The sequence below is a fragment of the Chiloscyllium plagiosum genome, chromosome 36 (genome assembly GCF_004010195.1).
Source record: "Chiloscyllium plagiosum isolate BGI_BamShark_2017 chromosome 36, ASM401019v2, whole genome shotgun sequence".
Classification (NCBI taxonomy): domain Eukaryota; kingdom Metazoa; phylum Chordata; class Chondrichthyes; order Orectolobiformes; family Hemiscylliidae; genus Chiloscyllium; species Chiloscyllium plagiosum.
Window position 1 is genome coordinate 5,314,797 of NC_057745.1, and position 16,159 is coordinate 5,330,955.

The window sequence follows — 16,159 nt, forward strand, 5'->3', positions numbered from 1 at the left end:
CTCATATCTCACTTTAGCCCATGTCACTCAGACTCCACCCTCTGGCATTGAAGTGGCATCCTTCTGTCTCATGAGTGAAAAGCAAAATGGAAAAGACCTAACTGCTGACCTTACAGTGCCCCTTCACACCAGAGCCCACTGCTCCTATAGCAGGTAAAGGTCCCGTTGATTAATGACAAAGTCTGTCCTGGGGACACCCGGTATTTACGGAACACTAGTCACAGTTAAGAAGACCATAATTTTAATAGAAAATCACAATGAGCATCACTGAGCAAACTACATCTAAAGAACGCCACAAGGTACGTTGGTAAACAACTGCACTTACCCAGATAGGCCCCATGGTTCTTCAGCTTTTTTGGGAATTCCTTCATGTAGGCATCTTTGGGAGGGATCACTCGGCCGTGACTGGTTTGTTTTAAGACAGCACCTGTCCAATCATAGGCCCCAACTGCGCCAAGAAGGATCCCATCCTGCCAAAGGAAGGTGGAAACCAATGGAGGCACAAGTAACACAACAGCAACTTGCATTTATGCAGCACCTTTAATAGACATTGCAAGGTGATTCACAGGAGCATCAGCAAATACAATTTGATCCGGAACCCCAAAATCAGATATTAGTCCTGTATATATTTGTCAAAGATGTAGGTGTTAAGGATTGTCTTAAAGGAGGAGGCATGAACAAATTGGGGCGAAGGGCCTGCTTCCATGCTATAGACCTCTATGATGCTATGACTCTAAATGGGTGGAGAAGTTTTGTGAGGAAATTCCCGAGCTTTGAGTCCAAGCTTCTGGAGCCACTGTTTCCAATGGTGCAGTGACTAAAATCAAGAATATGTAAGAAACCAGAACTGGAAGAGCACAGAGAACATGCTGGCTTTGGGGCGGGAGAATGCTGGAGAAAGGATTCAGGACTTTGGAGCAACCTGGTAATGATGTCAGGAAGCTGCATCTCACTGAGTATAAATATCACAGTGTGGGCAGAGTTAGAACACTTTGGGCAGACATTAGGAAGAGACAGGACTCAAGCGCATTTGGACATAAATATCTGAAAAAGGCAGATTTGTCCTGAACTAATGTTCCTGTAAGATAGAGCCTGACATATCCTAACAATCATATATAGAGGCATTAAATATGGAAGTAAAACAAAGTGTTATTTTGACGTCTAATCCTGATGATATTTCTTGACTTTGCCTGTTCCTCAACCAGACTGATCTCATAGTGTGCCATACAATAAAAGAGATGAGCTTTCAGTGATAGGGAGGGGCAAGATCCCCACAGAAAGGTTTGAAAGCAACAATGAGAATTTTAACATTAAAGAATTGTCAGTGTAGCTCAGCAGCATTGTCGAAAGTATTGGCGACCCAAACCATTTCCTCTTCCACCAGCAAATGGGCAGCAGCTGCAGCAGAATGGAAGCTGACCCAGGATTGTGTCAATGAGCTTTTGTGCAGAGGGACTCACAATCTGACCAAAAAAACCACCATGCTAAAGTGTTGCCACATAACACAAGAAAAAGTCAACTTTTTTAAAAGCTACATTTTCAAAATCACAAAAGAGCTATTGTTTCACAGCATTTGTTCCAAGAACACTATTAAATCAATAAATATTTGATTCTGTGCATTTTTCCAGTTTGAAGAATCCACTCCACTGAGAGATTTTTATATTTATATATTTTTAAAAAGAACAACGCATATCTGAAAAGTCGGAAAATCTTTTAATATTGTTTGGATTTAAAGGACCCTCACAAATAATCAGAAAGTGTTAACCCTTTCTGTCTAATCTGCATGTTAAGAAACCATAGAATCCCTACAGTGTAGAAACAGGCCATTCAGCCCATATCAATCCTCCAAAGGACATCCCACCCAATCCCTGGCTAATCCACCTAACCTACACATCCCTGGATTCTATGGGCATTTTAGCATGGCCAATCCACCCTAGCCTGCCTTTGGAAACCAGAGGACTTGGAGGAAACTCACATAGACACAGGGAGAATGTGCAAACCCAAGGTGGACTCAAACCCAGGTCCCTGATGCTGTGAGGCTGTACTGTTAACCACTGAGCCACCATAATAAGGATATAAACTCTTGGTAGGTACCCTAATTCAAAGGGTAAATAAGGTGACCTTCTGAACAGGGTCTCATTTTGTCCTGATAGCTGAGCTTAAAGATGGGGCCAAAAAATCTGACCATAAGATACAGGAACAGAATTAGGCCATTCAACCCATTGAGTCTGCTTCGCCATTCAACCATGTTACCACAAATCATTAGTGAAGACGTCAAATGGTCTCACCTTCTTATTTATAACTTAATAAAACTAAGACAAACTTGTCAGGGACAAACAGATATGAATTGAGGATTCTGCTTCAGTCTCTTACAGGAATGGGGACGCAAATACAACCAAACCCAAGGATTATACCTTAATTTAAAATTGTCCACAGACAGGCACAGGAGCTAGGAGTCACTTCAATCCAAAAATACTGCTAACTCAATAAATCCATGATTCTGTGTATTTTTCCAGTTCTAGGAATCCACCACAGAGAGAGTTATATCCTGTTTTTAAATGAAAGCAAGGCATATTTTAAAATTTGAGTCTTTCATTTTGGCACGGAGGATGTAAAGGAGCATATAAAGGGGGAGGGGAAAAATATGTTTCCCAGCAGAGACCACTCTCAGACGGCTCTACCTGCTCTGCCACAGGTTTGGAGAGTGAGAGCAAGAAAGGCTCCAGCAATGCTGATAAAAACAGGAACTGGTGAGAATGGTGGACACACCAGTCAGCATCTGAAAGAGGGGGCACTTGGATTTGGACCCAACACACTGCCAGTGGTGATCATTCACTAACGAGTATGATTGTCCACATTGAGAATTCCATGCACTGCTATGGGGCTCCCTGTCTGGCTGACCTTCTGATCTGAGATCCACATCTCTGACTGCACAGTTGGGAGGTATCTCCAAAAGGTGAGAACTGGACCTTGACCCTTGAGATTGTCTTACGTAGATGCCTTGCATGGGACATCTTCTAACATGAGACGGCTGTTGCACATTAACAGACGCATCATCCTTGACTGAAGGTAGATCCAGTTCCAGTGGCAAGGAAGCTTTGGAGACTGGGGATCTGCTGATTAATGCAGCCTTCATTCACCATTGTAGCCGTTGATATAGCACGTGTATCTTCTGACTGGATTAGGATCACCAGGAAAGTAAAGATCTCCCTTGTCAATGACTCATCCACCTCCATCCACCAGCTCCATTGTCAATGCCAGCTTGCCCAGGGAGCTGACCTCATTCCCTGTATCAATGGTGGATCTTCAGAATGTGTGATTTTCTTGCACTTACACCTTGTTAATAAAATCCACTGTGGACTTGATTTATTCTTCTCGCTAACATGAGCAGAAGGAACATTAATGTCTATCATCTTCCTTCGAATGTATTTTTATTTTCTCTGTGTGTTGGTCTCCAGCTCAGCATTCTCTGTCCTTCTAAGAGGAGATTGAGAAGAAGTTGCTGTCTACACTAAAAATAGAAAGTGCTGGAGAAACTCAGCAGATCTGGCAGGAGAGAGAATCAACTAACGTTTCGAGTCTGATCCGACTCTTCTTTGGAACTGAGGAGAGAGGTGGAAAAGCATTTATTTTATTAAAACATAGAAGAAGGTGGAATGAGCAATGGGAACAGAAAGGAAGATCAAGGGAAGGTTAGATGGCTTGCAATGAACATCAGTAGACTGCCTAACCCTGGAAATGGGGACTGAGAAATCAGGGAAAGGGAAGGGTCAGAGAAGGATCTGGTAAAAGTGGTGAAGGTCCAACTGAGGCATTCAGGAGGGGCATGGACAATTATTTGAATAAAAAATAATCTGGAATGGCACAGGGAAAAGAAGCAGGAGACTGGCACTAGATGAGATGGCCATTTGAAGGCAACGTGGGCTGGGTGGCCTGTTTCTGTGTGGTAAGACTTCTATTATTCTGTAATTACCTTTGTACTAAGTGGCTTGTTAAACCATAGCAAAAGGCAATTAAGAGTCTGGAATCACATGTAAGCCAGAGCAGCTCAGGAGTGCAAATTTCCTTCCTTGAAGGACATTAGTGACCCAGATGAGTCTGTTAAAAAAATTGATGATATTTATCACTGTTACTGAGACTAACTTTCAGTTCTATGTTTTATTAACTACATTCAAATTGTGCCAGCTGTCTTGAATATTCGATTGAAAGCAAAATATGATGGATGCTGAAAATCTGAAACAAACAGAGAAAGTGCTGGCGAAGCCCAGCAGGTCTGGCAGCATCTGTGGAGAGGGAAGCAGAGTTAATGTTTGAAGTCCAGTGTGACTCTCACCCAGTTCAGACAAAGCTTCATACCAGATGTGAAATGTTAACTCTGTTTCTCGCCACAGAAACTACTGAATTTCTCCAGCATTCTTCATGTTTTTTCCTCAGTAGAATAGCCTGGCTCTCTGGATTACTAGCCCAGTGACAATATCATTCCACCGCTATTATATCATGAGACAAATGTAACAACTGATGAGGTTGGAGGAAGGTTAAAACTGAACAGATGGAAAGGAGTGAAGATAGGGAAACCTGACTGACATGGAAAGACTTCTCTAAGGTTCAAGATCATATCATAATGAATTGGCAGCACAGTAGTCCACTGGTAACACTGTCTAACAGCTTTCAATCTGCTAGTGAGGTTTATTTCCAAATGCCGTCTCTATCTTATTGGATGAGGTGGTTATGGTTTGGGTAGCGTCCATCAACAGTGAGTGAAAGAAGACCAATACTGCTGAGTCACTGCTTCTGTATGCCAACTCCAGTGAGTGCTGAGCTAACAATAGGAACTGTCAGCAATATACAGTAGGTCAGGCAGCGTCCAAGGAGCAGGAGAATCCAATGAAGAGGACAGAGGAGGAGGAACTGTGTTTCACTGATAGTTCCACCTCAATAGGAACTGTCAGCAATATACAGCAGGTCAAGCCAGAAAGAGACAAAACAGGATCTCAATGTTTGAGACCAAATTCCCCACCAGATTTTGGATGAAGGGAATATATCCAAAAAGGTCGTGGCCTGCACGAACATGCAAAATGACACAATGCAAGCTCCGGGCAGCTTGTGGGAAACTTTGGGCCTCTCTATCCGGTTGAGCAGCCTTGAAATAAAAATAAATAATACAAACAAAACATGACAGATCAAACAACCAATTGTTGGTCACGGAAACCAACAAATCAGACTTGGATACTGACAGTAGGGGTACACTCAGAGTGTTAGCTGTGACTCACTGTGTAGCTCCTCTTGCCTCAGCATTAAAGATTAGCAGCTTAAATTCGAGCACACAGCTTTTACTGCAGTGTGGTTCTGAGGGAAAAGCTGTACTGTCAGATGGTGCTGTCTTTCAGTTGGGACACTGATCTGAAACTCTTACAGGTGGATATAAAGGACCCCACAGCTTTATTTGAGTTGCCTGTTCTAATGACCGGGCCAGTATGCATCTCACAATTAATGCCACGTTAACACAAATTATTTGTTGATTACAGCATTCTTGTTTCTGAGAGTTTGTTATGGGTAGCTTATACATTACATTCCTAACATGTTCATCATCAGATCAAAAGCACGTAATTAACTATAAAAAAGTACTTTTGGTCACCCTGACTTCATGAAAAATGCTAAATAAGTGCAAGTCTTTTGGTTTATTTCCCGTCTGTCTTTCCTTTGAAAACACTGAAAAATCTGGTGTATTGTTCCAGTATTTTCTGTTTGTATTTCAGGTCATAAGCTGTTAAAGTTTTTACCTTCTTACATTCCCAATGTTAAAATTCACACAACACCAGGTTATAGTCCAACCGGTTTATTTGGAAGCACTAGCTTTCGGAGTGCTGCTCCTTCATCAGGTGATTGTACTTTTGAAGGTTTGTAATGCAGGACTTTTTATTTTTTTATTTTTTTGCTAAGAATTTGTACTCAAAAATCTGTACTTAGGTACTTTTGTACCTAAGATGGTGCTGAAGGGTCAATTTGTAAACGTTTCACTGTACTCCTGTGAGTACATGTGACGATAAAGCTAATTCTAATTCAAATTCATTGTTTCTTTCATGGAAACAGTATTAAGTGGTCTCCAGATAAACAAGGAAGAAGGTAGAAGTCAGCTGCTTATTTTGGATAAGAAAATGAAAGCAGAAGACTATTGCGTGGCAGCAAACAATGGGATGAAGTGAAACTGGGAATTGGTGGGGGAGGGAGGGTATCTCTTCCGTCACAGTCTGTCTCAATACCTTGCTCCAAGTGATCTTGGACATAATCCAAACCGTTCCATTCAACCATACGTTTGCCTCGAGAGGCAGAGAATAAATTATTTTCATTCTCTTTGAAAGTGGATCAAACAAGCTGTGTCCCTTTGTTTTGTGATTCAATTTGGAATATCAATGGCTTTTAGGTGACCATGTGAGGTATTGAAACAGGAGGCTCTGGTCCCATTTAATGCCTTTGAGTTGTTCCATTCCCTTTCCCCACATTCCGTGATTGCTTCTCCTTCCAGTTTTAAATAGCCTATTTGTGTGTGTATTTGTGTGTGTATGTGTCTGTGAGTGTGTGTTTCTGTGACTGTGTGTGTCTGTACGTGTCTGTGTGTGTCTGAATGTATGCATGTGTGCGTTTGACTATGTGTGTCTGTGAGTGTGTATGTGTGTCTGTGAGTGTGTCTTTCTGTGACTGTGTGTCTGTATGTGTCTGAGTGTATGCGTGTATGTGTATGACTGTGTGTGTCTGTGAGTGTGTGTGCCTGTGAGTGTATCTGTGCGTCTGCTCGTCTGTGTGTGTAAATGTGTCTGCATGTGGGTCTGTCTGTATGTAAGTGTCTATGAATGTATGTTTATGTGTATGTGTGTGTCTGTGACTGTGTGTGTCTGTATGTGTCTGTGTGTGCGTCTGAGTGTGTGCATGTGTGTGTGTCTGTGAGTGTATCTGTGTGTCTGCGCGTCTGTGTGTGTCTGTAAATGTGTCTGTGTGTGGGTCTGTCTATATGTATGTGTCTGTGAATGTGTGTTTACGTGTATGTGTGTTTCTGTGTATATGTGTGTGTGTGAGCAAGAGAGAGTGAGCAATTAAATCTGTTTTCACACCATATTGGATAGTGCATTCCAAATCCGAACTACTCGTTGTGTCAAGAGTTTTTTTCTGATCTAACCTCTGATTCTTTCATCAATTACCTTCAGTGTGCACCCATTGCTTACTGACCCTCCATCCACTGGAAACAGTTTCTCATTACGTCCTCTGTTCAAACCTTCATACTTTTAAAGATTGCTATTGAATCTTCTCCTAACCTTCACTGTTCTAAGGAGAACAGTCCTTGTGTTTATAGGCAGCAGTCTTTTGGTGGTGAAAGGTCTTTATCTGACTCATTGAACCTCACCTTCTCAGTAGCTGCTGTCCTCGTGCTCAGTTGTTTGATGTGAATTTGCTAACTGATTTATGTTGACTGTGTCTGATTGGTTAAGGCTGGCTGTGGACTTAGAAAAAAATAAACAAAGTGGTGGAAAGCATTGAGAAGACATTATGAATGTAATGTAAATAAAATTCCTACGCACAATGTCACATCTGTATTTCTCTGGAATATTAAAACACGCAGCAGCTGGAATCTCTGGCTTTAACAGATCATTTTGGCTACAACAGTTTAACAGCATTTCCTGGAAATAATTTTACTTTAGAAATTAGATTGTGAAGTGCCACATGTTCCAGTGAAAATGACCATAAGAAATAGAAACTGGAGCAGGCTGTTAAACTGACACAGCCACTCAATGGGACCCAATATTCCCACATTCACTATCTTGCCCTTTCCCAACTGGTCAAGAATCTATCTATCTCAACCTTAAATATGCACAAGGACTCTGCCCCCACAGTTTAGGAACATAGGAACAGGAGGAGGCTATACAGCCCCTTGAGCCTGTGCTACCATTCAATGGGATCATGGCTGATTTGTGGCCTAACTCCATGTACCCTCTGCTGGCCCATATCCCTTGATAAGTTTGCTCAACAAAACCATATCCATTTCAGATTTAGTAATTAACAACTGGTCCAGCATTCATTGCTGTTTGTGGAAGAGAGTTTCAAAAAATTGTGACACTAACATCTCTCCTGAATGGAAACAGAAATTACTGGAGAAACTCAGCAGGTCTGGCAGCATTTATGGGAAGTTAACATTATAAGTCTGGTTATATTTATATTCCAATCCCCCTACGATGAATAACAATGTTCCATTTGCCTCTCCAGTCACTTGCTGCAGCTGCAAACTAACTTTCCATGACTCTATCTAACAGGACTCCCTGACCCTCCCACCATAGCACCTAGTTGTGGGGGAGTATTCCTTTTAAATACTACACTACATTTCTGTAACCAATGCATCTACCTGTGTCACCACTACCAGGAGACCCTTGAATGCAGATCATCCTTGTCAGACTTTACATAACGTGTTTTGAATTTAATATTGCTGCTGCTAGTCAACAATTTAGTGAAAGCAAAATACAAATCAGAACAGTTTGATTCCTCAGCCACTTGAACAGAAGTTCCAAACAATTCCCAACATAGGAATTTTACTTACATTACACTTATAATGTCTACTCAATGCTTTCCACCACTTTGTTTATTTTTTTCTAAGTCCACAGCCAGCCTTAACCAATCAGACACAGTCAACCTAAATCAGTTAGCAAATTCACATCAAACAACTGAGCACTAGGACAGCAGCTACTGAGAAGATGGTGTTCAATGAGTCAGATAAAGACCTTTCAACACTGAGGGACTGCTGCCTATAAACACAAGGGATGTTCTCCTTAGAACAGTGAAGGTTAGGAGGAGATTCAATAGCAGTCTTTAAAAATATGAAGGTTTCAACAGAGCAAGTGATTGCCAGCACTATTTATAACAGTGCTGGCAATATGAGAGCCATTGGATCAGATGGAAGTAGTGAATTTAACGTGGCAGGTTTCTATTTTATCCTTTGTTGAAGTTTCGCATTCTTGTTGGATCTGTTTCCCTCAGCACAGGAAACCCTCAGGTCCTTACAGCCAGAGGACATGAGGCCGTTGTTCATTCCAGATACTGAGTGTGTGACCAGGGATGGGGTCGCTGGCTGATACAGCTCCTGGATGTTCCAATCAAGGAGTTCTGGATAACAATCATCTGACTGAATCCCTTTGTTGCTTCCAAGCTACTTTATTGTCAGTTAAGTATTTTGGAACATCTTTAAATTGCAAAAGATTCTATATAAATAAAAGTTCTTTCTGACTGATTTAAACGGAGGGAGTTTTCATATTCTGAATGCAGCCCTGGCTCAGATGCAACTGAACCTGGAACATTTTGATCTCTGACTGAGCTCAAGCCATCGGGGTATGTTGGGTCAGCACATGCGACAGTAAACTCAAACTGTTCAAAGAATAATACAAACAAAATGAATTGACTCTCTCTCACCTCCACAAAGTGGGTTGAGAATCCCGCTTGTGACATTTCCAACTGGAAAGATGTTTCGTTCTGAATGTTGGTTCCTAATATTAAAACAGAGCGAGCCATTCATCAGTGTGAAATTTTCCAGGTTTTTTATATTTGCTGTTTTTAACATCAGTCAAGGTGAACAATGTCAAAGTGACAAATGAATGATTTCTATTTTTACCCAACAATGTCAAAAATAATTCCTATCCTGCAACTTGGAGCACAGTGACTTGCTATGGCTTCTTCAGAACCAGGGGCTTTGCCATCTGGGAGGTCAAGAGCAACATCTACATGGAAACACCAACCGACTGTGGGTTCCTCTCCAAGCCATACCCCACCATCCTGACTCAGAGCTATATCCCCATTCCTTCTCTGTTGCCAGGTCAAAAAACACAGAATGGTTCAAGAAGGCAGCTCACCATTGCCTTCTCAAGGGCAATTAGGGATGGGCAATAAATGTTGGCCCACTCAACAATGCTCACATCCTGTTGACTGATAGATTTTTAAAATACTCTTAGAACAGGTGTACTGTGAATCAGATGCAGAGTAATGTTCCCTCTACATTGACCCAACAATGTACCATAACCTGACCTCAGGGAGTGTGCCAGTATGACATTGTGGTCCCCCATATTCCAGGCCTGAAGTGAAAGAGTTCATTTGGCTGGCATTACTCCAGCGTCAATTGCAGGATTGGGGAGGCCTGATGTAGCACTGGGACAATTCGGATCTCTGGCAGTAAATGGGAATGCCTACAGTTAATTGCGGAATATCAAAATTGGAGATGATACAAGGGGGCACTCAAAGTGTCCGGAAGAAGTTCAGAAAAAAAAATTGACAATCTGCAGATGCTGGAAAAGAGAGACAGAAGCAGATATTGTTGGAAGAAGAATTCAGTGTTGAAGTCTTCCACCAGTAATAAGATCTGATCTCCAATCTATTGATAGAATATTACTTCATCCATACGTGGCTGCTGAACGTCCTACTCTTCCTGCTTTTCAAAATTGCCACGGAATTCCAATAAAAAGCTCCCACAAATTTGCTTCTAGTGCATGGAAATTCTTTGCTCCTAAAAGTCTCACCCCCATCTGCATCAGAAAGTGCTTGTGCACTTCTTTCAGTGTTTAAACATCTCAGTTTATATGACGAATAATTTTAACTTGGTCAGTTGGATAAGAATGGTCAAGGAACTATTTTAAAATCAGAAACCTGCACTTCGTGCCCTGTTTTCACTCTAACCCTGCAGATCTGCCCAGGGCAGTTATGATTATAATGCAAGACAGGCTATTAACTTCGAGAGTGTGGTATTGGAAAAGCACAGCAGGTCAGACAACATCTGAGAAGAATCGGTGTTTTGGGCAAAAGCCCTTCATCAGGAAACTGCCCGACCTGCTGTGTTTTTCCAGCACCACACTCTCGACTCTAATCTCCAGCATCTGCAGTCTTCATTGTTGCCTAGGTTATTAATCTTAACAACGATGGCCCCTTCCGTTTCATCTTACTGTCAGTATTATCCTTTGCACCCTGATTAATCAAGAAGGGCGTTTTGTTTATTTTTCATACTCGGGATGTGGGCATCGCTGGCTGGGGCAGCATTTATTGCCCGTTCCTGGTTGCCCCTTGAGAAGGTGGGGGTGAGCTGTCTTCTTGAACTGCTGCAGTCCATGTGCTGCAGGTTGATCCAGGATGCCCTTAGAGAGGGAATTATAGGATTTTGATCCAGCGACAGCAATATATTTCCAAGTCAGGCTGGTGAGTGACTCGGAAGGGCACTTGTAGGTAGTGGCGTTGCCATGTATCTGTTACCCTTGTCCTTCTAGATGGAAGTGGTCATGGGTTTGGAAGGTGCTGTCTAAGGAGCTTTGGCAAATTTCTGCAGTACACCTTGTAGGTAGTACACACCGCTGCTACTGAGCACCAGTGGTGAAGGGAGTGGATGTTTGTGGATGTCGTGCCAATCAAGAGGGTTGCTTTATCCTCTATGGAGTCAAGCTTTTGGAGTGTTCCTGGAGCTGCATCCAGGCAAGTGGGGAGTATTCCATCACACTCCTGACTTGTGCCTTGTAGATGGTGGACCCGCTTTGGGGAGTCAGGGGGCTTTTGTGGTCACTGTGTTTATATGGCTCGTCCAGTTGAATTTCTGTTCAATGGCAATCCCTAGGATGTTGATAATAGGGAATTTAGTGATAGTATCTCCATTGAATGTCAAGGGGCGATGGTTAGATTGTCTTTTATTGAAGATGGTCATTACTGGTATTTGAGTGGCGTGAATATTACTTGCCATTTGTCAGCACAAGCCTGCATAATGTCCAGATATTGTTGCATTTGAACCTGGACTGCTTTGGAATCTGAGGAGTCACCAATGGTGCTGATCATTGTGCAATCATCGGTGAACATTCCCACTTCTGACCTTATGATGGAGGGAAGGTCAATGATGAAGCAGCTAAAGGTGGATGGACCTAGGACACTACCCTCAGGAACTCCTGCAGAGATGTTCTGGAGCTGAGATAACTGACCTCCAATAACCACAACCATCTTCCTATGTGTCAGATATGACATTGCGTAAATGTTTTAAGCAGCTAAATTCAGGTGACATATACATCAGACAGATCATGCTCTCCCTCTGACAGGAGGCAAGGCTGATTTAAATGTTATTTGGTTGTCTCACAACTCCTACCCAAACTTGTTTTCATTTTTCGGATGCAGCATTTGAATTGTATCCAACATCCGCTGTACTTTATTGGCTGTAAAGAGCTTAGTTTGGTTTAAACCTTTCACAGGCTTTGGGCAGCACTGCCAGGAGCAGATTTATTGCCCATTAGAGTAAGCTTTGTAGTGAACCTCCTTGTTGAACCCTGTAGCCTGGGGGCACCTAAAGTTCAACCACATGCCCTGAGATTTTAAAAATTGCAATGCAAACTCAATGCACTCTCTTTTTCTCTTAAAGCTTACAAAACTCCCACCAAAATACCAGAGAGCGTGTACCTTCCAAGCTGAAGATTCGTGCTCCAAGCGCATCCACAATATCTTTCAGGGCCGCCTCATCAGAGACGTTGAAGAAATGTTTATCATCTGGATGGCTAGCTATTGATTTAATCTCTTTGAGGAAGTCACGTGGATTGATACCCCTCCTGTTGTAATAGCCCAGCACCTGCAGGGCAGAACAACACATTTATTAACTCAGAAACCTTTCCCGGCAACTCTCCTAAAGCCACACGCCAACGCCCTGGTGCCCATGCCTCATGCAAAGTGGCGAGTGCCAGCTTGCTAATTGACTATGAGAATCATCGTAGTTATTCCTAATCCTGTATTAATCTGGGATCTACACACAGTGCATTCTCCAACTGATTATGTGAAGAGTCTAGGAACACTTTTTTATTTGTTCATGAGATGTGGGGATCATTGACTAGGTCAGTGCTTATTGCCCATCTTTAATTGTTCAGGAAGATCATACTGATCTACATTCTGGAGCTGCTACAGTGTTTCAGAGAGTCGGTGCATCCACAGTGCTTCAAGGGAGGGAGTTCCAAGATGTTAGCCCAGTCACAATGAAGGAATTGTTTTTTTTCAGGAAGTTGTAAAGACACAGGTTCTGAAAGGTCTAGGTTTGAAGGGTTTTAGGGCCAGTTTGATTATAGCTAACAGATACTGCCTCAATAAAAAGGCTTTCAAGTTAAAAAAAACACTTGGACAATGAAAGGGGAATGGGCAGTTCTCTCAGCTCAGCTTCCTCTGGTTTGGTTTGGTTTTTTTTAGTAGTCTGGCTGTTCACTGAAAGCAGTCAATTTGAGGCTGCTGGTCCAAGAAACAGATTCAGTTCCAACATAAAAGGCTCTATACAAATGTAGCTTGTTGCAACTGAAACAAAACAAGAGCAGAGATCCTGAAAGGTTTAGTGTTGACATGGAATGCAGTGTGGCCTTACAGCTGCTCTGGGAAAGGCATCAGCTTGTCAACTCAATGCAGATTGATCCTGGCATCTTACTGACCTGTGTGGCTTGGTCACATTTGACATGATATCATGAGAACTATTGATCCTGCCAAGATCGTGCCTAAGAGTGAAGCTGGCGTTGTGTAGGTTGCCTACCGCAATGGCATATCTGGTGATGTTGTCCTGCTCGCTGCTCTCAATCACTTGCTTTAGATGTGGGCTGTCATGTGATTCACCGTCGGTTATGACAATCATCACCTTCTTGGCTTCCTTCCTTGCGCCTCTCCTGATGCTGAATGCTTCCGAGCTGACAGAGATAAAGAGAACACTCTTTAAACTGGTCACCTTTCAGAAGTGATGTTAAACCAAGTCATCCCTCCCGGAATATACACAATACATCTGCTTAAAACAACTAGCAAAGTAAGGGTCTGAACTACTTTCTTGAAATGTTTTGAGGGGTCTGGCCTGGTACATAATACTTGGTTTCCGCATTCACAGTCCAGAGATAATACTATCACCTTCCCATAATGGTGCCATGTTTTCACTGTTAAGGCGACATGTAAATATAAGTTGTTGTTGGGGTCTAGGGCATCATTTCTCCCCTGACACTGGACACTTTAGAAAGCAGAACCCGATGAACTGCTTGCTCATCTTGTTCTCTGTTTATGGGATCTTATTGTGCACAATAACATGGGCCACACTTAAAGACTGGTTGTGAAATTCTTTAGCAGGTTTTACTGGTGTGATCGGCAGCTACTCAGCAAAGCAGGGCCACCTTAGCAGGAATCATTTTGCAAAAATGCATCTGTCTAAATGAGATGGCAAGAACTAACAGAAGGCAAACAGAAATTGGGCTCCAACTTAACTGGGATTTGTGTAACGTCCTCTTTGCTGGGGTAGTGGGAACAGATTCATCAGAATTCCCTGCATTAGTTGATTTAGAGTTATAGAGGCATACAGCACAGAAACAGACCCTTCGGCCCATCTCCTCCATGCTAACCAGGTTTCCTAAACTGAACTAGCCCCACCTGTCTGTGCGTGGCCCTCTAACCTTTCCTATTTGTGTACCTATCCAAATATTTTATAAATATTGTAACTGTGCTTGCATCTACCACTTCCTCTGGCAGCTCATTCTATTTATGCACCACCGTCTGCGTGAAAAAGTTGCCCCTCAGGTCCCTTTTAAACCCTTCCCCTTCACCTTAAATCCATGGCCTCCCAAAAGACCTTGGCTAATGCCTGAGTCGGGAATTGAACCCGGGTCTCAGGCGCTGTGAGGCAGCAGTGCTAACCACTGTGCCACCGTGCCGCCCCTTCCCCTTCACCTTAAATCCATGGCCTCCCAAAAGACCTTGGCTAATCTATGCCTCTCATGATTTTATAATCCTCCATTGGGTCACATCTCAACCTCCAGTTTAATAACATCCTTTCTATAGCAGGACAACCAGGATTGTACACAGTACACCAAATGTGGTCTCATCAATGTCTTGTACAGTCTTAACATAACATCCCAACTCCCATACTCAATACTCTGACCACTGAAGGTGAGTGTACCAAACTCTTTCTTCACCACCCTTTCTACTCATTCTTATCAAAAAGTTTTACATTATGGAACCCAGGTCTCTCTCCTGAATATATTTTGCAGGATTTTAAACCTTGTTTTTTAAGGCTTTATGTTGGATGGCTATATGAAATAAGATTGCTCCTATGTAAGATATTATTTGAAGTTTTACAAAATAAAATCAAGGTATGCAGTTCTGAAACAGTTATATGAGGCTTGAAATGTTAACTCAGTTTCCCTCTCCACAGACCTGCCAGAGTTTCTCCAGCACTTTCTGTTTTTATTTCAGATTTCCAGAATCCACTGTGTTCTGCTTTTACATGATTTGAAATGTTATCCAACAAGAATGGGGAGCCTTTGACCTTTCATTACATCCATCGACAATGAAGTCACCAAAAATTTGCAAGATTAGCACGAGTGAAAAATGCTTGCAGTGTGTTTGGGGTAAGTCTGGAATCCTGTGGTTGGAATACATGTAATAACAGTTAACCCTAGGCAGCCAGCGTTCCCACTGTGGAACTGCGAGGGAAAGCAGAAACTCAGGCAACTTTATTTCCCATTAGAGTACCCGGTTCCTTCACTGCTGAACAATCTGTCCATTCAGTTCCTGGCAGTTTCAATTGTAAAGTTGCAGAGCTCTGTCGATGAAGCCTGGTGCCAGCTGACAAGAAGCTGAATGTAACTCTGACAGTGTTGTCAGTTCTGCTATGGTGGGGAGCTGTGAGACCGCAGGGAGAATGGCAGGTGCTCTGCTGGAGGTGCGGTGGGGGCGTGTGTGTGTGTGATGTGGGGGGGGGGGGGGATGCCTGGGTTATACTGAATATACTGCTCCCGTTTGCTATCCAGACAGCTAAAGAAAATGACTGCTATCAACACTTGTAACTGTTGATTCGCAACAACCTAGTACAGTTCACAGCCTCATAACTTCCCAAAGATATTTTATTTTCACAACTAATCACGTATTTTAAATATAGGGGGTCACATTTTACAATTTTCTTTTTGGCTAAGTGTCCATTTCTTGAGGTTTTTTTTGGAGGATTCCTGCTACAATGACCAGCTGTCCTCTCACTGTCTCTTACCAACCTCAGACTGCCCACTCCCCGACACAACTGCCCACTCCCCGATACAACTGACCACTACCCACTCCCTGACACAACTGACCGCTACCCACTGCCCACTCCCCAACACAATTGACTGCTACCCAC

At 42.6% G+C, this 16,159-nt stretch overlaps 1 protein-coding gene across 1 annotated transcript in view; it reads right to left on the reverse strand.

The window, feature by feature from the left end:
* Positions 1–16,159, reverse strand: part of LOC122540838 (integrin alpha-11-like) — a 192,465-nt gene that overhangs the window by 75,331 nt on the left and 100,975 nt on the right. Inside the window, exons 7-10 of the mRNA XM_043677055.1 lie at positions 13,550–13,700; positions 12,448–12,613; positions 9,448–9,521; positions 326–470 (exon numbers count right to left, since the gene is read on the reverse strand). Coding sequence (XP_043532990.1) covers positions 326–470; positions 9,448–9,521; positions 12,448–12,613; positions 13,550–13,700 — 536 coding nt within the window. The remainder of the gene's footprint in view (positions 1–325; positions 471–9,447; positions 9,522–12,447; positions 12,614–13,549; positions 13,701–16,159) is intronic.